General features: G+C 29.9%; 1 protein-coding gene across 3 annotated transcripts in view; it reads right to left on the bottom strand.

The window, feature by feature from the left end:
• LOC115883847 overlaps nucleotides 1-19,429 on the bottom strand; it is a 90,535-nt gene that overhangs the window by 42,655 nt on the left and 28,451 nt on the right. For 2 of the 3 annotated variants that reach the window (XM_030902275.1, XM_030902260.1), the window contains exons 3-6: nucleotides 16,556-16,714; nucleotides 9,217-10,020; nucleotides 6,538-6,693; nucleotides 4,695-4,742 (exon numbers count right to left, since the gene is read on the bottom strand). In XM_030902275.1, coding sequence (XP_030758135.1) covers nucleotides 4,695-4,742; nucleotides 6,538-6,693; nucleotides 9,217-10,020; nucleotides 16,556-16,714 — 1,167 coding nt within the window. The remainder of the gene's footprint in view (nucleotides 1-4,694; nucleotides 4,743-6,537; nucleotides 6,694-9,216; nucleotides 10,021-16,555; nucleotides 16,715-19,429) is intronic. The other variant, XM_030902266.1, reaches the window with a different exon arrangement.

Genomic DNA, 19,429 nt, shown 5'->3' with positions numbered 1-19,429 from the left:
CATTAAGGTATAGACATTATTTATTAATGAAAACTTTTGACAATCTGCAAATTTTATTGAAATTTGTATTTTATGGAGCTCAGTGTGAATTAATGTACTGTTTCAATGACGACAATAACGACAATATCCAGAAATTCCGATTTAGATCGATGACTTACCATTCTTTCACCTGATAACCTTATTTAGAATTCTTAAACTTTGTATTTTCATTTTAATTGTTTTATCATAATTCTATTATAAAATGTAAAATAAAAATGTTTATAAATACACTCACCGGCACGAAGAACCGGCACCCTAAAATTTTGATGTATTTTAAAATTTAATAAATTTTGTTCTTGTGGCCCTATTTTGATGATTTATAAGTTACAATATTATATAGTTAGTTGATTTACAATATTAATATTTGGCTTTTTAGTATCTTTTTCTAAATTAAAAATGAAAGTTTCCATCTGCCAATTATACAAGGGAAAACAAAATGTAGATATTTTCGTGAAAGTTTGAAACACTCTATGGAATATGTTAAAAAAGCAAGGAATTTAAAAATTATTTTATCATCTAGGTACGTCTTAGAACCAAGTTTGTTTTTTGATTCATCTCAATTAGCTTTATTTTTATTCCTGATATTTGCTTTTTGAAAAAATAATATAGCATTGATTTTCCGGTCATCAGCACACCTATAAAAGAGTATTCATATTGTTTCACGAAACATGTCACTGTCATTGAAAAGTCATATTGTTTTTTTTTTTTATTGACGTTTACTCTAGTAGAGATGATTTTAAGTTGAATTATTGCTATTTTAATGGATCATGGTAGAGATCAACTTTTGGATTCAAAGCCATATCGCTATATAGTAACTGCCCAACAGACAATAATAATATATGATTTTTCGAAAGCAGTGACATTGCATAAATCATAAACACTATTTTATACGTGTGATGACTAGAACCAAAAGCAAAGGCATGGTTTTAATGTAAAAAATACGAAAAAAGGTTAGTGTCTTCTTCAAAAGCGAATATCTCAAAAAAAAATAAAACGATTGAGGTGAATCGAAAAACAAACTATCGAGAAAAGATACACCTAGAAGACAAAATTATTTTCAAATTCTTTGCTTTGTTAACGTACTCCACAGGACGTTACAAACTTTCACCAAAATATCAACATCTTGTTTTCCCTCGTATCATTTACATATGGCAACTTTTATTTTTAATTTAAAAAGAAATATTGAAAAGTCAAATAATTTAGCTAGAAACTGCTTAAAATACGTCAAAATCTGCCAACTAGAATAAAATACATAAAACTTCAAAATACATGAAAATTTTAAGGTGCCCGTTTTTCGTAGGTACCGGTGAGTGTACTTATTTAATATTTACAAATGAGAAAATATATAGTATTATAATGCCAGGACATTGAAGCAGTAGTGAAAAAAATGAAGCCCGACTATTATAGTATTAATGTATTTTTTATAGGTAAAATCACAAATTAAAAATCCAAAATTTTAAAAAGCATTTCCAATCAAAATAATGTCGCTGTTTTTCTCAATTAAACACAATCGCAATTCACAAAGTTCTAAAAAAAAACTTAGTGCTGGTTTTTATTATGTTGGTTAAAAATAGTTCATCTTTCTTCCATTTTGAAAAAACCATCTGCACGATATTTATAACTTTTTGTTCGGTCAAAAAATACACGTGTCATAAATGTGTGTCAATTATTCCAGACTTCCAGCGAAAAAAACTTGTTAAAAATTGCTTTAAAGTTGCACTGTCTGTGACGTCTTATATTTTTTAGTCTTACGTAGGAGGTGCTTGACACAGATAATCGTTCGACTTGTTAAAAGTAGATGTCAGTTAATGTTAGGCAGTAAAATTTTCATCGAAGCCATAAACTTTGATCTTATTTCGTCAGTAGTATATCTATGTTATTTAAACATTCAATATATTAAGCTTTAAATTTGTTTTAATAAAATAAACGTTAGAAAGTAACAGAAATATAGTGAACATTAATTAAAGCTATTGTTGGATTTTCAATTATATTAATACCGAGATTAATACATAAAATTAATCATTCATTCTGTCAATCTAACTGAAGCAGTCTAACTGATTCAATGTTACAAATGGACAAATAATGAACGTCGACACGTTTTCAGTGAAACTGAACAGTATATTCATACTTTCAGTGAAACTTACAGTAAGTTCTACTTTTGTTCATTTTGACAGAACCAAGTTTTCCAAGTTTAGAGAAAATATTGACCGAATTGACTTAATTGAAACGAATTGAAACTAATTATTTCTAATCTGTACCCTAGAAGCAAACTATCTTAAGTCCAAAATTGGCATAGGGGCGCAACTAGACACATAGTTTTGGGGGGGCTAAAGTCTTTTGGGGGGCTTAGGTCACTATACGATAATATTTCTAAGGATAAAGCCAATTTTATACGACCCGCATCATTCTCCTGGGGAGGGGGGGGGGCTAAACAACCCCTAGTTGCACCACTGGTTGCTTTTTCTCGTTCTACCAACCACCAACCACCCTTTGCTCTTTCTCGTTTTACCAATCTGTACCAATAAAAAAAATAGTCGGTCACGTAAATGCAGTTTGGCCCAAACATCTTTGATTAGTTTAGTATGTTATGTCCACGGGTCTATAGTGACGGAAATTGATTTTGACAGTTTTGCTATTTAGGGTAGTAAATTTAAACTTAATAAAGATAATAAATTGGTTCCAAATTGCAACATACATTCCTGTTTTGCCATTTCCTGTTAAATATTTTCATATTATACCAGTACTTAATATACTTTTATTTTTATTTTTTTTAATATAAGTTAAGCTTAATATAAGTTAACTACTGTTAATCTTTCTTTTTTAATATGCAAAAAATTATGTTAAGTCGCTCAAAAAAATGTTGGTATTTGTAAATGTATTAGTAATTTATAGTGATGGAATAACTCGAGCAAAAATTCGCTAGAGTACTCGATTATTGAAATAACCGACATCGCTCGATTATAAACGACTGATGCAAGTGACGAGTTCCGAGTAACGAACGCAAGCGATCCTAGAATGAAATAAATTGAAATCCGATTTTAATGTGACATACTCGATAAAAATCCGAGCGAATTTTCTACATACATTGCAGGTAGCAAATTTATATGACGTTATCCGTTGCGTATCTGAGTGACAAAACTTTACGACCTACACCGACAATGCTTTGAAATGAACGAAATCAAGCGAACTATTCGTCGCTCGTCGCTTGATACTTACCATTCATCACCCCCACGCAAATTACTGCTTGGCGCTTGGCGTTAACGAGTACTTACAACAAGCGACGGACGAAAAACGGTATTTTTAAATACGAGCGATATATCGCCCAAGCGATCGCTAGATTATTGCAATCGCTTGAAACTCGAGTACTCAATAATTAATCGGGTTTTCCCATCACTAGTAATTTATTTAAAAAACTGTTTTATATTTGATTTAAGTTCAAAATAAGTTGTTCATAAATCTAATATTTCAATAATTATAGGTTTAAAAATAACCGAGTAATTAGAAAATGGACTTCAAAAATTAAAATGAAAGTTCTAGAATGTTTATTTCACTTTGGTACTGATGTGTTAAACAGTAACTGTTTTATCAAGCTCGAAACAACAATGTAGCAATTTATTTTTGAGTAACTTTATAGAAGAGCGTGTATAGATGTATATGTATTTTAAATATAAATATTTTTATAAAGTGCATTCTTTGTGATTACAATGCCCAATGATCTTAATTTGTAAAGCCTTCTTATGCAAAGGATCATCTCATCACTAAATTTGAGTTTTTTTTCGAAATAAATAAATTTCAGAAAAAAATAAAAAGTATATCTCTGAGAAAATAATAAACAAACAATCATATGAATATACGATAAACGTAAAAAAACTAAAACGTTTTTTTGTTCAAATAGAGATATCTTAATATTCTTTTATAAAAATTAATTGATTAAAATTGTCTCTACTCTATTCCCGAAATAACCCGAAGTAGGTCAAGATCGAATAATGAAGATGGATATTTCGTATTTGCTCACCTAACTTTGCCTAGTCCCTGCTTATTTTTAATAGACGAAGATACACGAAATACCCTACTGGGGGTAACCCTCTTCAACATTCGTCTTTGACCTACTTCGTTCGACCTATTCGGCGAACAGTGTAGTGGCCGTTTGAAATTAACAATGCATTATGGAGAATATTTTGATCATTTGCCAATATACAGGGTGTCCCAGAAATAAGTGCAAGTATTTTAAGGGGTGGTAGATCTCCCTTTGTTGTTTTTCAAATAAGTCCAAAATAACGGAGTTATTTTACTTTGAAAATTTCAAAAAAAATAAATTTTTTACTAAAATGTTGAGAACCACTGGATCTTTTCTGGATTTTCTTTCTTGTAAATTTAATCTACTACCTATGTTGCCATATTATCAAGAAATTGTTGTTGTTGTTTTGAAAAAATTTAGGAATTTTCCGAATTTTCAATTTTTTTTTTTGCGAAAAAACACCTCATGGGCCTGATTCTGGGGTGAACTATACTCCCAGTTAAAATACTTACACTTATTCCTTAGACACCTTGTATTTAGCGGCAATATTTATTTTTAATAAAGGGATAAAATATTTCACATGACAAAAAATAGAATCTCTCTGGCTCTTTTTTTCACTTGACATAAAATTACTCACCTGTTGGTTTTCAGCATCTCCATATTTGTCAATAAGCTCTTGATTTATCTGAAAATGAGGCTAGATAAATTAATTATATTTCTCATCGCAATTAAAACAGATATTATCAATTTTGTATTTAATATATGACATCTCAAAATACAAACATTTTAATAATTATATTAATTAATTATGTTTATAGAATTTTTTTCTTATATTTTTATCTGCATTATTACCCACTGAAGTTTGGTACACTATATTTTTACATCCTATACAGGGTCCGGCAATAGTGCGTCGGGCATCTGTGGTTCCTAGAATAAAAAACTTGGAAACATTGTTTAAGTGTAAATCTAAAGTATGTATGAGAATGTATCTCAAGAAAATATTTTAACTTCTATAGGGTGGCTCAAAAAAATGTGTGAGGATCTGGATGTTTTTTTTAAATGGAACACCCTGTATATTATTCCATCTTTGGCTTCCTTTTAGATCACTTTACATAATCCTAAGATATGAGTAAATATATTTCGGTAGTTTCAGAGATATTAAAAATGAATAAAAAATATATATTTTTCAGCCCTTCTTTAAATATATTAAAAATACAAGAACTGTTCTGAAAACAGCACTATATTAGGTATTTACTTTAAATCATTTGTTCTTACTTTGCTATAAATATGGTAATCGTACATAATACAGGATGTTCAGTATTCTACGCCAAACTTTCTAAAATATAAAATATTTTTTCTTTGTTTTTTTTTAAATGGAACACCCTGTATATTATTTTTTTTATTAGACAGAGAGTTAAAGAATAAACATTTTTTTGTATTTAAAGTATTTCAAAATTGTTAATAGTTTTGCAGATACATGCAGTATTATTTCATATGGCGCTTTCAATGGTAAAATACGAGATAAAAATCATTGGATGGCTTTGATAAAACTGTGTAAAAACTTACTGTGGAAAAGCCATATGAAATATAAAACCGCAAATATCTGCGAAACTGTTAAAAATTTTAAAATGCTCTAAATACAAAAAATGTTTATTTTTTAATTCTCCATCTATTGAAAAAATAATATAAAGGGTGTTCCATTTAAAAAATATGAAGAAAATTTATTTTAGAGAGTTTGGCGTAAAATTTTGAACATCCTGTATAATTTATGATTTCCATATTTATAGCAAAGTAAGTACATACCATCTAAAGTAAATACCTATTATAGTTTTGACTTCAGGACAGTTCTTGTTTTATTAATAATTTTTTTAAAAAAGGCTAAAAAATATATAATTTTTATTTATTTATTAATATCACTGAAACTATCAAAACATATTTAATAATATTTTAGGATTATGTAAAGTGATCAGAAAGGAAGCCAAAAGTGCAATAATATACAGGGTGTTCCATTTATAAAAAAATCATCCCGATTCACTCACACTTCTTTGAGCCACCCTATAGAAGTTTTAATATTTTCCTGAAATACATCCTAGTACATGCTTTAGGTTTACCCTTAAATAAAATTCCAAAGTTTTTTTATTCTAGGAGCTACAGATGACCGGCGCAATATTGCCGGACCCTGTATGTCTCATTGGAGTTGTAACAGACATCTGTCTAAAGAAGAAAATTAATTATACATATTAGCTTTTTTCGTTTTCCTGTTATTACCGATTCTGAACCGTCCTAGAACTCTGCAGCGCATGCGCAAATGAAATAATGTCTTTATATTTCCTTCTGCGCATACGCATCACAGTTCTAGGGCGGTTCAGAATCGGTAATAACAGGAAAACGAAAAAAAGCTATTATAAAAAAAATATTAAATTGATAACATCCCTTTAAAATGTAATGTTTTTTTTATGATATGTGTGATATGTCACTACCTGTGAGGAATACAAACTATTAAATGCATGGGGTGGTACGGACATAGGGCGATATTTTGGTGGTTTGGTTGGTACACCTGTCGGCAATCTGGCAACCCAACTGTCATTCTGGCTTTTGTTTGAGTTCTTATAGGGATATGTGTTATAGATATGATTCTAGAAAAAGATCATGCAACATGTATGAGTATGACGTTCGCACTATTGTCACACAGTGTTTGGTTAAGTCAGCAAATTAGATGATTTCTCCAAACTTAAAAATATAAAAAATAAGTTGTAAACACATCATCAGCCTTTGATAACTATTTTGTAAGAAAAATATAAAATTTCTTGGAAAAAAATAATTAACATGCTAATTAAATTCCAGTTTTAGTTCATATTTCTCTTCAGTTTAGTTTTTTAAAATAATAAATAATTCCTGATAACTCTTAATATTTTATCTAATAATATATAAATCACGATATCAAAATAGGAAAGAATATTAAGCCACAGGTCATATGGCCAGCCAATGGTATAATCATTTACAAAACATCCCCCTTTAGAACATTTTCTTTAATGACAATAACTGGGAATAAAAGCTAAACTTTGCGAACAGTCGCCAGAGGCGCTACCAGTCTTTATAATGACAGTCAATTATTGACGTATAGTCATAATATTCAATTAATATTCATATTAATATTCATTTATTTTTAAAATTTGTCGAAATCTGTTTTTAATTCTATTTTGTGAATATTTTGGTGTGCGATTTTGGCAACTGCACTTTCTTTAATTAATGGTGTAATTATTCATGTTTTCTTAAGTACATTTGTATTTTAGATTACTATTTAAATTCACACTGGTGTATTTTAATGGAAAACTCAAACTTTCGAGAAGTGTAGAGTTCCTAATTACGAAAATAAAAATGTTTTTTTTGTTTTCTAAATCCCTCGAAATATCTGAAGAAGCACTTTTATTTAATAATTGTATTTTAACATATTCCATTTAATTTTAATATTTATGTGTTTCGTTACATTTAATTTTTTTAAAGTAAAATTAAATATGATTGCTTAACATGTAATTACATCATTTTTAACTAGTATAGTATACTGTCATGTATGTGTCAACAAAAAAAGAATACGAAAAATTGATGTAAATTGTTAATATAATTTAGTTCTCGTTAACTAAAAATAACTAAGAAGAAATGTGATAGAATTTAATGATAGGAGATGGAAAAAAAGTGGAGACCACAGTTCGCATAGGGCATAGAGAACAATTAGTGTAAACATAGAAAACTAATAGATAAAGAAATATCAAATAAGTACTCTAAGATACTATCAAAAACAGTAGAATAATATATAATGACACAACGAATAAATTAGAAAAACTTAACGTAGCTCTTTATTAATTATTAGACCGTTAAAGCACGGCCAAAGACATAGACGTAAACGTATCGTTTGACACGTACGGCTTGCGCAGTGAGAAATTCACTTGTGTTTACGGATACGTGATACGTATCTTTACGTGCCTTTACGTACGTGCAAAATGCAAACGTATCGAACCGAAGGAGTTTCGATTTTCACCTGAATGATGCCAAACGTACAAATTCACAAACAACTCGTTTCCACAACTGGCTAGTAATTAAGTTGTTTCATAAATTTTTGGGCCAGTGTAACAGAACTGGGCAAATTTTAATGCAATAAATTTGTATGAAAATATTAATCATAATAAACTCATTTTGGAATATATTTAATTAAATGCTAGTTCTTAGCCAAAATCCATATGAGGATTCTAAAAGATGGAATGTAATAAATAATTATAAAACTGTATCTGTTTTCTAATATTTTTTATTACTAAGAGCATTTTAAGTTGTAAGGAATACTTTCTGTAATAAAATAATTTCCATTTATAATTTTTTCATTTTTCGATATTACTTTTATAAATTTAATGTGGAATCAATGGAATAATAACTATACATTTTCTGTTTTAAAATCGAATAAATTGTTTCACAAAATAATTTAGAATTACAAATGTACCATTAATTTGCGATACGTACGTCAAAATACTTGCTTTAACTCTTGTTTACACGACAACGCAACGGCAGACGTAACGTAGGTTTCTGCGTTACGTGTCGAGAGATACGTATACGTATTGTGCCTTGCTTTAACTGTCTATTATAACTTAAAGCGGAACTCTAGAACTTGGAAGACTCCATCCGAAATCTGGAATGGGAATTCTCCAACAGTCTAAGACACTCCAAGAAATTTCTTAGAACTTACGATCGAGAAAAATCAAAGATTTTCCTTGATTTAAGTAAGAACAATCTTAAAATTGTCACGGTTTTTTAAGAGGACACTGCCTCATCAATGAACACCTCAGTCGATTTAAGCTAAGAATGCAGATTCTGTGGGGAAAATGGGGAATACCTCATCACTGCAGACGACAACCATTTGTGCATTAACTTTGGTACGACTGATATCGGAGATGGAGAACCGTCTGAGATACTGGCTTTTAACAAAGTTCTGAAGCTGTATGATGAGTTATAACTCAAGAAAGGGGACATAACAAGTCTGTAAAATTGGTTAGGTTAGTTATTAACTTCCCCCCTCTCATAGATTTTACATTCTACATTTTATTAATAATTATCAAAACATTTTGTACTGACGACGCGACGTGCTCACAACTTTGAATTTCACTATAGAATACCTGTTTTAAGATATCTTGATTCAAAGATGGTAGAAAACCTATTGGTTCCTGCTTCAATTCCTTATCCTTCTCAGCGTATTTGTCCAAGTCCGAAATAATTTCCTTTAAACTGTTTTTTATATTTTCTTCTTTAATCTCAGCCTTATTCTCTGCATTGCTGTTTAATATTCTTGGGATATCTGTATTACTGTCGCTTGTCAAGGTAATCTGTGGTACAGGTGGAGGTTGAGGAGAAGACAGTGGAGGTTCTAAGTCAGATAACCTCAAAGGAGACAGAGGTTCAACTGGAACATAACCCGAAGGTAACCAGTTAGTTGCTTCCTGGTTATTATTTGAGTCTATTGGTATTTCAGTTATTTTTTCAGGTGGTTTTACTGGTTGAGTTTGCTCTTGTGTACCAGCTGAAAATGTTACCGGTCTAAAACTATGAACATTTTGACCATTATTAAGATTCTGATTTACACCGTTAAATCCATTTACACTGATATTGTTTTCTTGTTTAACAGGTTCCTTGATTAGTTCTATACCACCTATTTTAGCTAAAGCGTCAGAATATATATCTTCAATTTCTTTTACAATGGGTTCTTTATTAACTGTACCGGTTAACTGCTTAGTTAGCTCAAAAGATTTTGGTGCCTCGAATGGTTTAAGAGGTTCAAAAGCTTTCACTGGCTCGAATGGTTTTAAAGGTTCAAAAGGTTTGAGTGGTTCGAAGGATTTGGTCGGTTCCAATGGTAGGGGTTTATAAAAGCCTGCTGGTGATGTGTTCCGCACGTACTTGATGGTTTCTTTTTCTTGTTGGTCCTAATAAAGACACAAAATTTATAATATATATTTTTAGTCTAAATTTAAGTAACGTTTTGTTAGTTCAGCTACATTTTACATTTTATACTGTAAACAGCTATGGGTAAAAAAGCCATGAAAGACACCGAGACATCAAACTTACCAGAATTCGTTCTCTTACAACTAGAGTCCACAATAGGAATAAGTCTCTGAAAAACTATGTAAATATTAATTGTTTAAGTTTTTGAACTAACTTTTATTGAAGTACTGTTGTTGTAATTTTACTTTTCTATATTTATACCATTTTTAATTGTAAAATATAAATAAAATGTCATATTTTGATACTATTTATCAATATTTTTATATATACTAAGCAAATAGAACCTATGACAAGATTTAAGTGTTCATAAAATACGCTCATCGGCACGAAAAAGGGACACCTTAAAATTTTGATGTATTTTCAAGTTTAATATATTTTGTTCTACCGATTTTGATGATTTTTAAGCAGTATGTGGCTAAATTATTTGACTTTTTAGTATCTCTTTCTAAGTTAAAAATGAAAGTTTGCATCTGTCAAATATACGAAGAAAAACTAAATGTTTATATTTTCGTGAAAGTTTGAATCACCCTGTGGAATATGTTAAGGCAGAAAGGAATTTACAAATCCCTCTATCATCTAGGCACATCCTCTCTCGTTATTTTGTTTTTTGGTTCATCTCAATAGTTTTATTTCTATTTTTTTGTTTTTTGTGTTTTTTTTGCTTCCGATGACGGAAAGAGATATACTTTACGAAACGTTAAGCATTTTTTGTCCGTTAGGCAAATTTGTTTATTATTAAACCACTGCTGACAGTTAGTCTCTGTTGGATACAAACGCAGCAGTGTTTACAAAAATAACTATATTACTTTGTAGATTTTTCTTACAGTGGCGAAATACCCATAGGACTTCTTTAGGGAGATGAATCCGTCACACACTTAGATGTATAGACATGTTTTAGTTTTATTTTTGTTGAACATATTCGCATTTAAAAACGTTAACATTTTTTGTAATTTTAACATTAAAACCATACCTTTCCTTTTGTTTCTTAGCGATAAACTTACAATAAATCGATCGACTCGATTCGAAGTGCTCATACAAACGCTGCTGAACATCTAGCAGATAAACTTATTTCGAGAAGGTGACTGCACTGTACTTCGTGTACACGTAAATCTGTTAGCGACATAATTTTGATCTCTATCATCTTCAATTAAAGCAACTCTAGCGGATACAGCTTTTGGACGCAAAACCATCTCTGCTAGAGTAACTGCCCAACAGCCAACAGACAATAATAGTATGATTTTTCAATAACAGTGACATTATATAATTTATAAACAACATTTCATAGGTCTGTTGACTGGGACCAAAAGCAAAGGCATGGTTTTAATGCAAAAATTACGAAAAAATGTTAGTGGCTTCTTTAAAAGTGAATATATCTAAAAAACAATAAAGCTATTGAGATGAAGCAAAAGATAAACTATCGGAAAAAGATGCATCTAGATGATAAAATTATTTTCAAATTCCTTGCTTTTTTAACATATTCCACAGATGGTTCCAAACTTTTACCAAAATAACAGCATATTGTGTTCCCTTGTATAGTTGACAGATGGGAACCGGAAGAGAGACATTTTTTAATTTAAGTCAAATAATTTACCTACAAATTGCTTAAAATATCATCAAAATCGGTCCGCTAGAACACGATATACAGGATGCTACAAATTCGAGGTACGAGTATTGGTATCTCGGAAACCGTAATAGATGGTTAAATTGGGGCAAAGTTGCTCCTTTAGATGTTCACCAAGATGCCAACAAAAAAGTTTTAGAAATTTCAAGGATTGCTGAGTTTTTTGGAAAAAACTTATTTTTGTGAAAATCGATTTTATGTTTTCCTGTCGTTATTTTTTAGAAAATCAAAAAACTAATAGCACATTCTCATAGCCACTTTATTAAGGCTATCTGACAGTATTTTTAGATTTTCAAATTAGCTGATAATTTGTGAAATTCAGAGGCCAACTTAATTTCTTTAAATACGGACCTGCATTTTATATTTCAGGTTTTAAAAGAGCTCGGTGTACTGAGTATAATGATTGATACTTTTTTTGATTTGAGTACCTTAAAAATAACAAAACTATTTTATTATTATGAAAAATAATATCAAGTCCGACTCTGGTTTTTTAAATTATTTAGTCTGATTATATTCATTGCAACAATATTGATCAGCACTAATTCACACTGAATAAGGAAAACCGAACCAATTGAACCAGGTCAGCAATTTAAAGATATTATTTTTAACTCTTTTTATTGTGAATTTGAAGTCTCAACGTCTAATCTAATTTAATAATAGGCATAATATTAATCGTAGTAATTATAAAAAAAATCAACTTTTTCAAACTAGTTTCTAATGCTCTACGCTCTACATGTTCGAAAGGGTTACCACCCTCCCTAATGCACATAATTATTTTTCTTTCAATCTTATTTATAGCTCTTTGATCGAATTTTGTAATATTTATTGTAAATACTGAAATATATTGATTTTACTTTTACAAATGACGTCAAGTAGTGTCCCCCCCCGTCCTGTCCCTTGGCGACAGGTCCAGAAACCCAGTTGGCCATTATACTGCTCAATTTCCAATCCATCTTACGGGGAAATGATTTGATTGTTTATATTATTTATTTTATACATTTTATTATTATTTCATTGCATTTGATTTTCCGTATTCAATGTTTTACCTCACGTCATTGTTAAGTTTGAAAGTTTATCAATATTGTAACGATGAAAGGATTAAATATTTTAAAAAACAGAACCCGATTTGAAATTAGTTTAATATATAGTGTTTAAATGTCAGAAACAAAAAAATAAGTGTTGCATATCATTGTATTCAGGAGACCGAGTTCTTTCAAAACTTGAATAAAAAATGCAGGTCCGCATTAAAAAAAAAAGCCGACCTCTGTATCTCACAAATTATCAGCTAATTTGAAAATCTAAAAATGCTATCAGATAGCCCCAATAAAGTGGCTATGAGAATGTGCAATTAGTTTTTTGATTTTCTAAAAAGTAACGACAGGAAAAAATAAAATCCATTTTCAAAAAAATCAATTTTTTCCAAAAAACTCATCAATCCTTAAAATTTTTAAAACTTTTTTGATGGCGTCTTGGTAAACATCCCAAGACGGCAACTTTGCCCCAATTTAACCATTTTCGTATCTATTACGGTTTCCGAGATACAAATGCTCGTACCTATAAAACTTTAAAATACATCAATATTTTAAGGTGTCCGTTTTTCATGCCCGGTGAGTGTATATTAAGTAGTCTGTAATGTACAAAGATTATTTCATTGTATCTCTACCTTTGGAAATAGTTTTATTGTACTGCGATTGTGATCTTGTTGTAGATTGTGTGTTTTTTCTACATAGTAATCCTATTGTTGTAGTTAATTTGTTTTTTTGTTACTATTTTTATTTTATATCATTTAATATAGGAGTCTGATGAAACTGAAATAAAAAATTTCGAATCTAAAAAAAGAAAAATCTAAATATAACTGTCAAGTTAGCTAAACCTAAAAAGTGCGTCATTACCACCGCGTTAAGGGTAATATGCCAAATTAAGGAATCTTTTATAAAAAAAAATAAAACATTTTCATCCTTTTTTAATGATGCCTTTTGGAAAATTATTATTAAATTTAATAATTGTTTAAGATCACTTCTTTTCTTCACTTAAAAACATAACCAAATTTAAAAGTTAAACAGAAATTGTAAGTGACTCATTAGATTACTACCAATACCGGGTGCGTCTCAAAATTGGCCCACCTCTATAACTTTTTTTTTATTTTTTCAGATAAAAAAACGAGATTTGGCATGTCTTGTATTTGACATAAATTACGATTGATTGAATTATTCAATTGTTTTCAGTCACTTCCTGTTTCACCGGATATGACTACAATTTTTTATTTTTAAATGGCACTCTCGGTATTTTGTTACTTTATTTGATAGAAAATGACAATCTGAATAGAATGACATATGTTATTTTTGACATTTCCGAATATGGTTTATTTGAAATTGCAACATGCGCTTCATAACAAAAATTTGACTCGAAATACCAAGTGTGTGGTACCAAATTATTCGTCCAAAAATTCCTTTTCCAAATATGCTAATGAGCCACCCTCGTTCCATTTGAAAAAATTAAGATATGATTAAAAATACGATTTGGGCATCATTTAACCGGCCGGGACAAGGCACTAAAAATATCAAATCTATTCTTCCAAGGCTCCTTGATTAAAAATTAGTGTTTTTAACATATTCATGGCACTCTAGATTGAAATTTAAAATACAATTTTGTTTTAAGCAAAAATGTCAAAAGTTGAAGAAGTAAAAATATACCGAGAGTGCCATTTAAAAATAAAAAGTTGTAGTCATTTCCGGTGAATCCTGTTTCACTGAAGTAGCCGAAAAGAATTGAATACGTCAATCAATCCTAATTTATGTCATATACTAACGTACCAAATCTAGTTTTTTTATTTGAAAAAATAAAAAAATTAAACCTAAACTAACTTTTGAGACGCACTCGTTAAACAACAAAAAATATTTAATTTAAATTTGAAAACATAATTAACTCTGAAAACATAATTATCTAATATTTTGTATGTTTCCAAACTAACGAAAAGACAATCGTAAGTCAATAGATTATGACAAACCTGAGACTTGCTTTAGAAATAAGGAAAAAATATCATAAATAATAAGGTAGTGGAATTCAATACTGCAAAAAAGTAGACAAATTTCATTATCTGTTTTACATTATACATATTTTTTTAAAAATTACTTTGTTGTTTTTGATCAAATACTTACCAACTAATAAAACCTTAGTTATCAAATTCTTTTATACGAAGGTATTTAAAAATTAAATGAAAATTTTTAAAAATAAACTGAAATTTAACCATTGTCTCTGTTTTTATTTATTGTAATATATAAATCGGAGTGCGGTAGACAGATAACATCACGTATCGGGCTTGTCAGTCAAAGAAAAGCTCATGAAAGAAAACGCCTTCCGTGACCATCTTCTGATACGTGTCAAATACTCGTCAGCGAGTAATGGCAGTATGTATGTATATAAACATTATAGACTTTCGCTGTAAAAAATACATTTAGAAAATGCTGTAAAAAATCGAAATGTATATTTTTAACTCCTAATGTTAAAACTCTAGGCAAATTTGTGTTCGAATAAAGAACTAGCGAAAAGCTTTGTCTGTCAGTTTTAAATCTAATTTTATATAAAATATATTTATGTTCATTACAGATTCTTTTTTATTAGCAAAATGATCTACTAGATTTTGCAGTAATGAGTTTTTACCCTAATAATTGGTTAATATTTTAAAATAACTACTAAGAGCAGTAACTAAATATATTAACTAACAAATTAGCAATATCTGAGAGAAGGGCAAAAAAAATTAACATAAACATAAAACTAGTAATAAAACTACGAAACACTAACTGATTTTTATAAATATTTAAGTATTAATAATAAGTATGTAATAAATTTGGACTCTATTAAATTATGTTTCTGTTTAATTCATTAAATGATCAATACATGTTCTATTTTTGTTTGAAAAACACTAGATTGAAAACATACGATAAAAATTATGCTGTATCTTATATACTTTTATATTTTAAAAGGACCATAATTTAGTATTCAACTTTTTTCTACCAAAAAAATATATACAAAATCATCATTGTGAACGTATATGATTTTTGTGTCTTAGCTTTTCTGTATAGCCGTTTTCTACTCTAAAACATTACACCACACATTTGCATAGTAAATAGAATAGAAAAATAGAGAAGGAAAGGTGTGTATATAAAGGTAATATGTAACCGAAGCTTCAAAACGTTACAATTCGACACGGACAGTCACTGACAAAACCAGCAGCTATATAGAACTGAGCGCGTGATTCTGCGCGTGATCATAACATTTTGAAGCTCAGTCTCTGAAAAGAAACGAACAATAATAGTACTATTAATACATTTATTGAAAACTAAATTGGAACAATACAATGTCAAAGTTCACATAAGCGAAGACCTAGAAAGGGTAACAGTCCAAAATTTTAGTAGTGGTGCAAAATAAAAAGAAGGAAATAAGTTAATCTACGCGGAAACAAATTAAGCGCCAGTTCTATATAACTTTGGGTGTATAAACAGAGACTAAAATACATTCTGTTGTATTCTGATATGTCTTTTCCTATAGTATCACATTCAATGCCTTATATAAGTAAATAAATGCACTACAAAATAAAGATTTATTTAGAAATGAGCATGATTAAAAAATGCAATGGAAAAAATAGTTTACCAAAAAAAATGTTACTCGGTCAAAATGAGTTTTAGTATTTTATACAAAATGAATATATTTCTTTACATAAAAGAAGTAACAAAAAGGACATCACAAAACATATATGTAATTCAACCCTCTATTTCATATTCTTCTGTTTCTTCCATTGAGTAACTTTCCGAAGATTCAAACTTAGTACTAAATACCTGTTTATTTGCTGATATTGTGGATGTTTCTTGTTGCATTACATTTTTGGTAGCTTCTATTTGTTGCTTTTTGTTATCTTCTACAATTGAAGTGTTTTCTTGGCCTTCGAATGTGGCGGTTTTCTGGTGCATTTTAGATTTGCCATCATCTTTGTGAACCTAAAATAAACGTTTATATTTATATAAATCATTTTTATAACTAAATACGGAAATAATAGTAAACAATTATTCGGGAATAATAGTATATTGTTCTATTAGGAGTAAAAATGATATTACAGGCATAAAAAGTCATTTTTACTCCGAATAAAACATGCTATTTTTTTTTCAAACGGCACAAATAATTTCTCAAATAATTTTAAACGTTCCAAATAGTATAAAAGATTAATACCTTGTATGTAATTATATATCGAGAAACTATGGTTACGCTCGTTGAATTTGACACTTTCTGTCAGTTTAATAATATATTTTCTTACTTTTATGCTTAAACTTCATTCAGAAAATCCCAGTTAGTGGAATAAATTAGTGGTTTCAATCAGGGGCGGGAAAGTGAAATAGCAAAACCGGTTCCACCGTTTCCACGGAAATTTCAAATAAAATAGTTCCAGCCTCAGGCGCTAGGTGGTAGTGCAATTATTTTTTAGGTTAAGAAGTTGCTACTAGTTATTGCCAGATGGCGTTAACTCAGAATTTTTTTGTAGTTTCCATAGTTTCCAAGGGCCATTGTCATCCTATTGTCAAATTCTCAAAAAATATTGTCGTTGTCATAGCGTCAATCATAATATTATCAAATGATTATCAAAACGTTTTTCAAACTATAATTTGTTATAATATGTGTTTTAATTAGACAATTCCTTTTGTTTGTGGCCCTAAAAATATAATGTAAGTCTTTTATTGTTGTCACTTAAGTACCTATTTATATTTACTCCATTTACAAAACTTTGGGGGTATTACGTTGGTCTTGTTTTATTATAATAACCGATGTTTAAGTATTTGATTTATAAATAAAAACTTTAAATAATAAATAATATTTACACATGTTTGGCTTTAATTTTATTTAATAATTGTATAAATTATACTGTTAAATCTTATTTTTTACACATCACAACGATACTTGTTATTAGTATTGTTGAATTTGTGTAAAAAATAAGATTTAATAGTCAAATTTAATTATTTTAGAGTAAAATTCAATAAATACGCTCATTTAAAAAGCCCGCGCATCGATCCATTTAAAACAAGCCCTACTCAATACATGGCGCCACTTCTGTAGGACCATTTTTCAGTATGGCAGAGTCCATTCTTTTTCTAGCTAGGTATATTCTTTGGTTTCAATTACACTTTATACTTTTTAGTTTATGATCATTCACAATGTCTAAAAAACACAATTAAAATTAATAAAATATCCTAGCAACAGCTTGCGGTAGTCTGTTGTATCCATAGAGAAAGCATAATATTTAGCTTATAAAATAATAAACTTTTGATTTCTAACCAAAATTTTTCTTGACGGGCGATAATCAAAGACCAAAATGACATTCCTCGCAAATTTTGAAGTATAATTAGCGGAAAAGTCAAAAGTTTGTTAACTTTTTCCACTAACTGAAAATTGCTACCACTAATTATGACGTTCTGAATGCTTACATTAAAATTAGGTGAAGAAACTTCTACGGCTAATTGAAACTATTAATTTATTCCACTGATTTCGAGGTTCTGAATGAAGTTTTAGGCGTTAAAGTGCTTTACTTTTATGCCTAGGCGCTAAAATTACTTTCACGAAATGACGTCAATCACGTCGCAAAAACTAATGCTCTTATGACATTTGAAAAAAAATAGTAATTTGTTTTATTTGACACCCCAGTCGAGTGATTGAAATCAGAGTTCATAACACTTCCAAAGAATGAGTCACTTTCTAAAACTGTTCCTAAAAGTCATTCATAGAAGATTATACCGAATATGTGAAGAGCAAATTGCACCCTATCAGTTTGGGTTCGTAAACGTGCAGAATCTGGTGAACAATGTAAGAAAAACTAGTAAGAAGTATGAACTCGACATAAATACAAATAACCTAACCTATAAGTTGTTAAAACCTATGATATATGCCTAGTGAAAATATACAGTACACGGAACGAACCACAGGCCGTCTGGTGCTCCCCTGTAAAATTAGAAAAATGGCGCTTATAAAATGTTTCCTCTGGGCCCTTCATTTACCTGGGCACAATGAATCGTGGGACAATTCGCAAGAAATCAAGTGCAGAATTGGAAAAGCCAAAAGTACATTTTTAATCATGAGCGCAATCTTTAAAAACCACACCTAACTCTAAAAATAAAGTAAACTACTAAGTTAGACTCCTAAAATTCTATGTCTACTCGGTTCTCCTGTATAGTTGAATCATACATCTGGAGGAGGATACCATATCAAAACTCCGATCATTCGATCTCTTGCTATTTAGGAGCATTCTGAGAATACTATGGACATCAATATCGTCAAATGCCGTAAGATGCAATATCTAGGTCACGTGATAAAGAAACAACGAAGGTATGAGCTCTTCCAAGGCAAAATCAAGAGAAACGACGTCCAGGACTCAGGAGAATTTCCTGGCTCGCGAACCTCAGATTCTGGTTCGAAAAGACGTCTCAACTCAGCTTTTCCGGATTGCCACCAACAAAATCATTATAGCCAGTATAATTGCCAGCGTCAGTAGCGGACAGGTACTCTAAGAAGAAGAATTTCAACAGTAACTCACTCGCAACCGATAATCACATTCTAAGTTTTTGATGTTAGATTTTTGATGATAGAGTTTACCCAAGACTTTACTTACAATTATGTTATTACTATTAACGCTACGTTACTATAAGAAAAACAGATGGTTTGTCATGGCG

Source organism: Sitophilus oryzae, unplaced genomic scaffold, assembly GCF_002938485.1.
Source record: "Sitophilus oryzae breed Bouriz unplaced genomic scaffold, Soryzae_2.0 scaffold_111_pilon_pilon, whole genome shotgun sequence".
Lineage (NCBI taxonomy): Eukaryota > Metazoa > Arthropoda > Insecta > Coleoptera > Curculionidae > Sitophilus > Sitophilus oryzae.
Note: the sequence above shows the minus strand (reverse complement) of the source record. Positions and strands in the feature narration are given on the sequence as shown.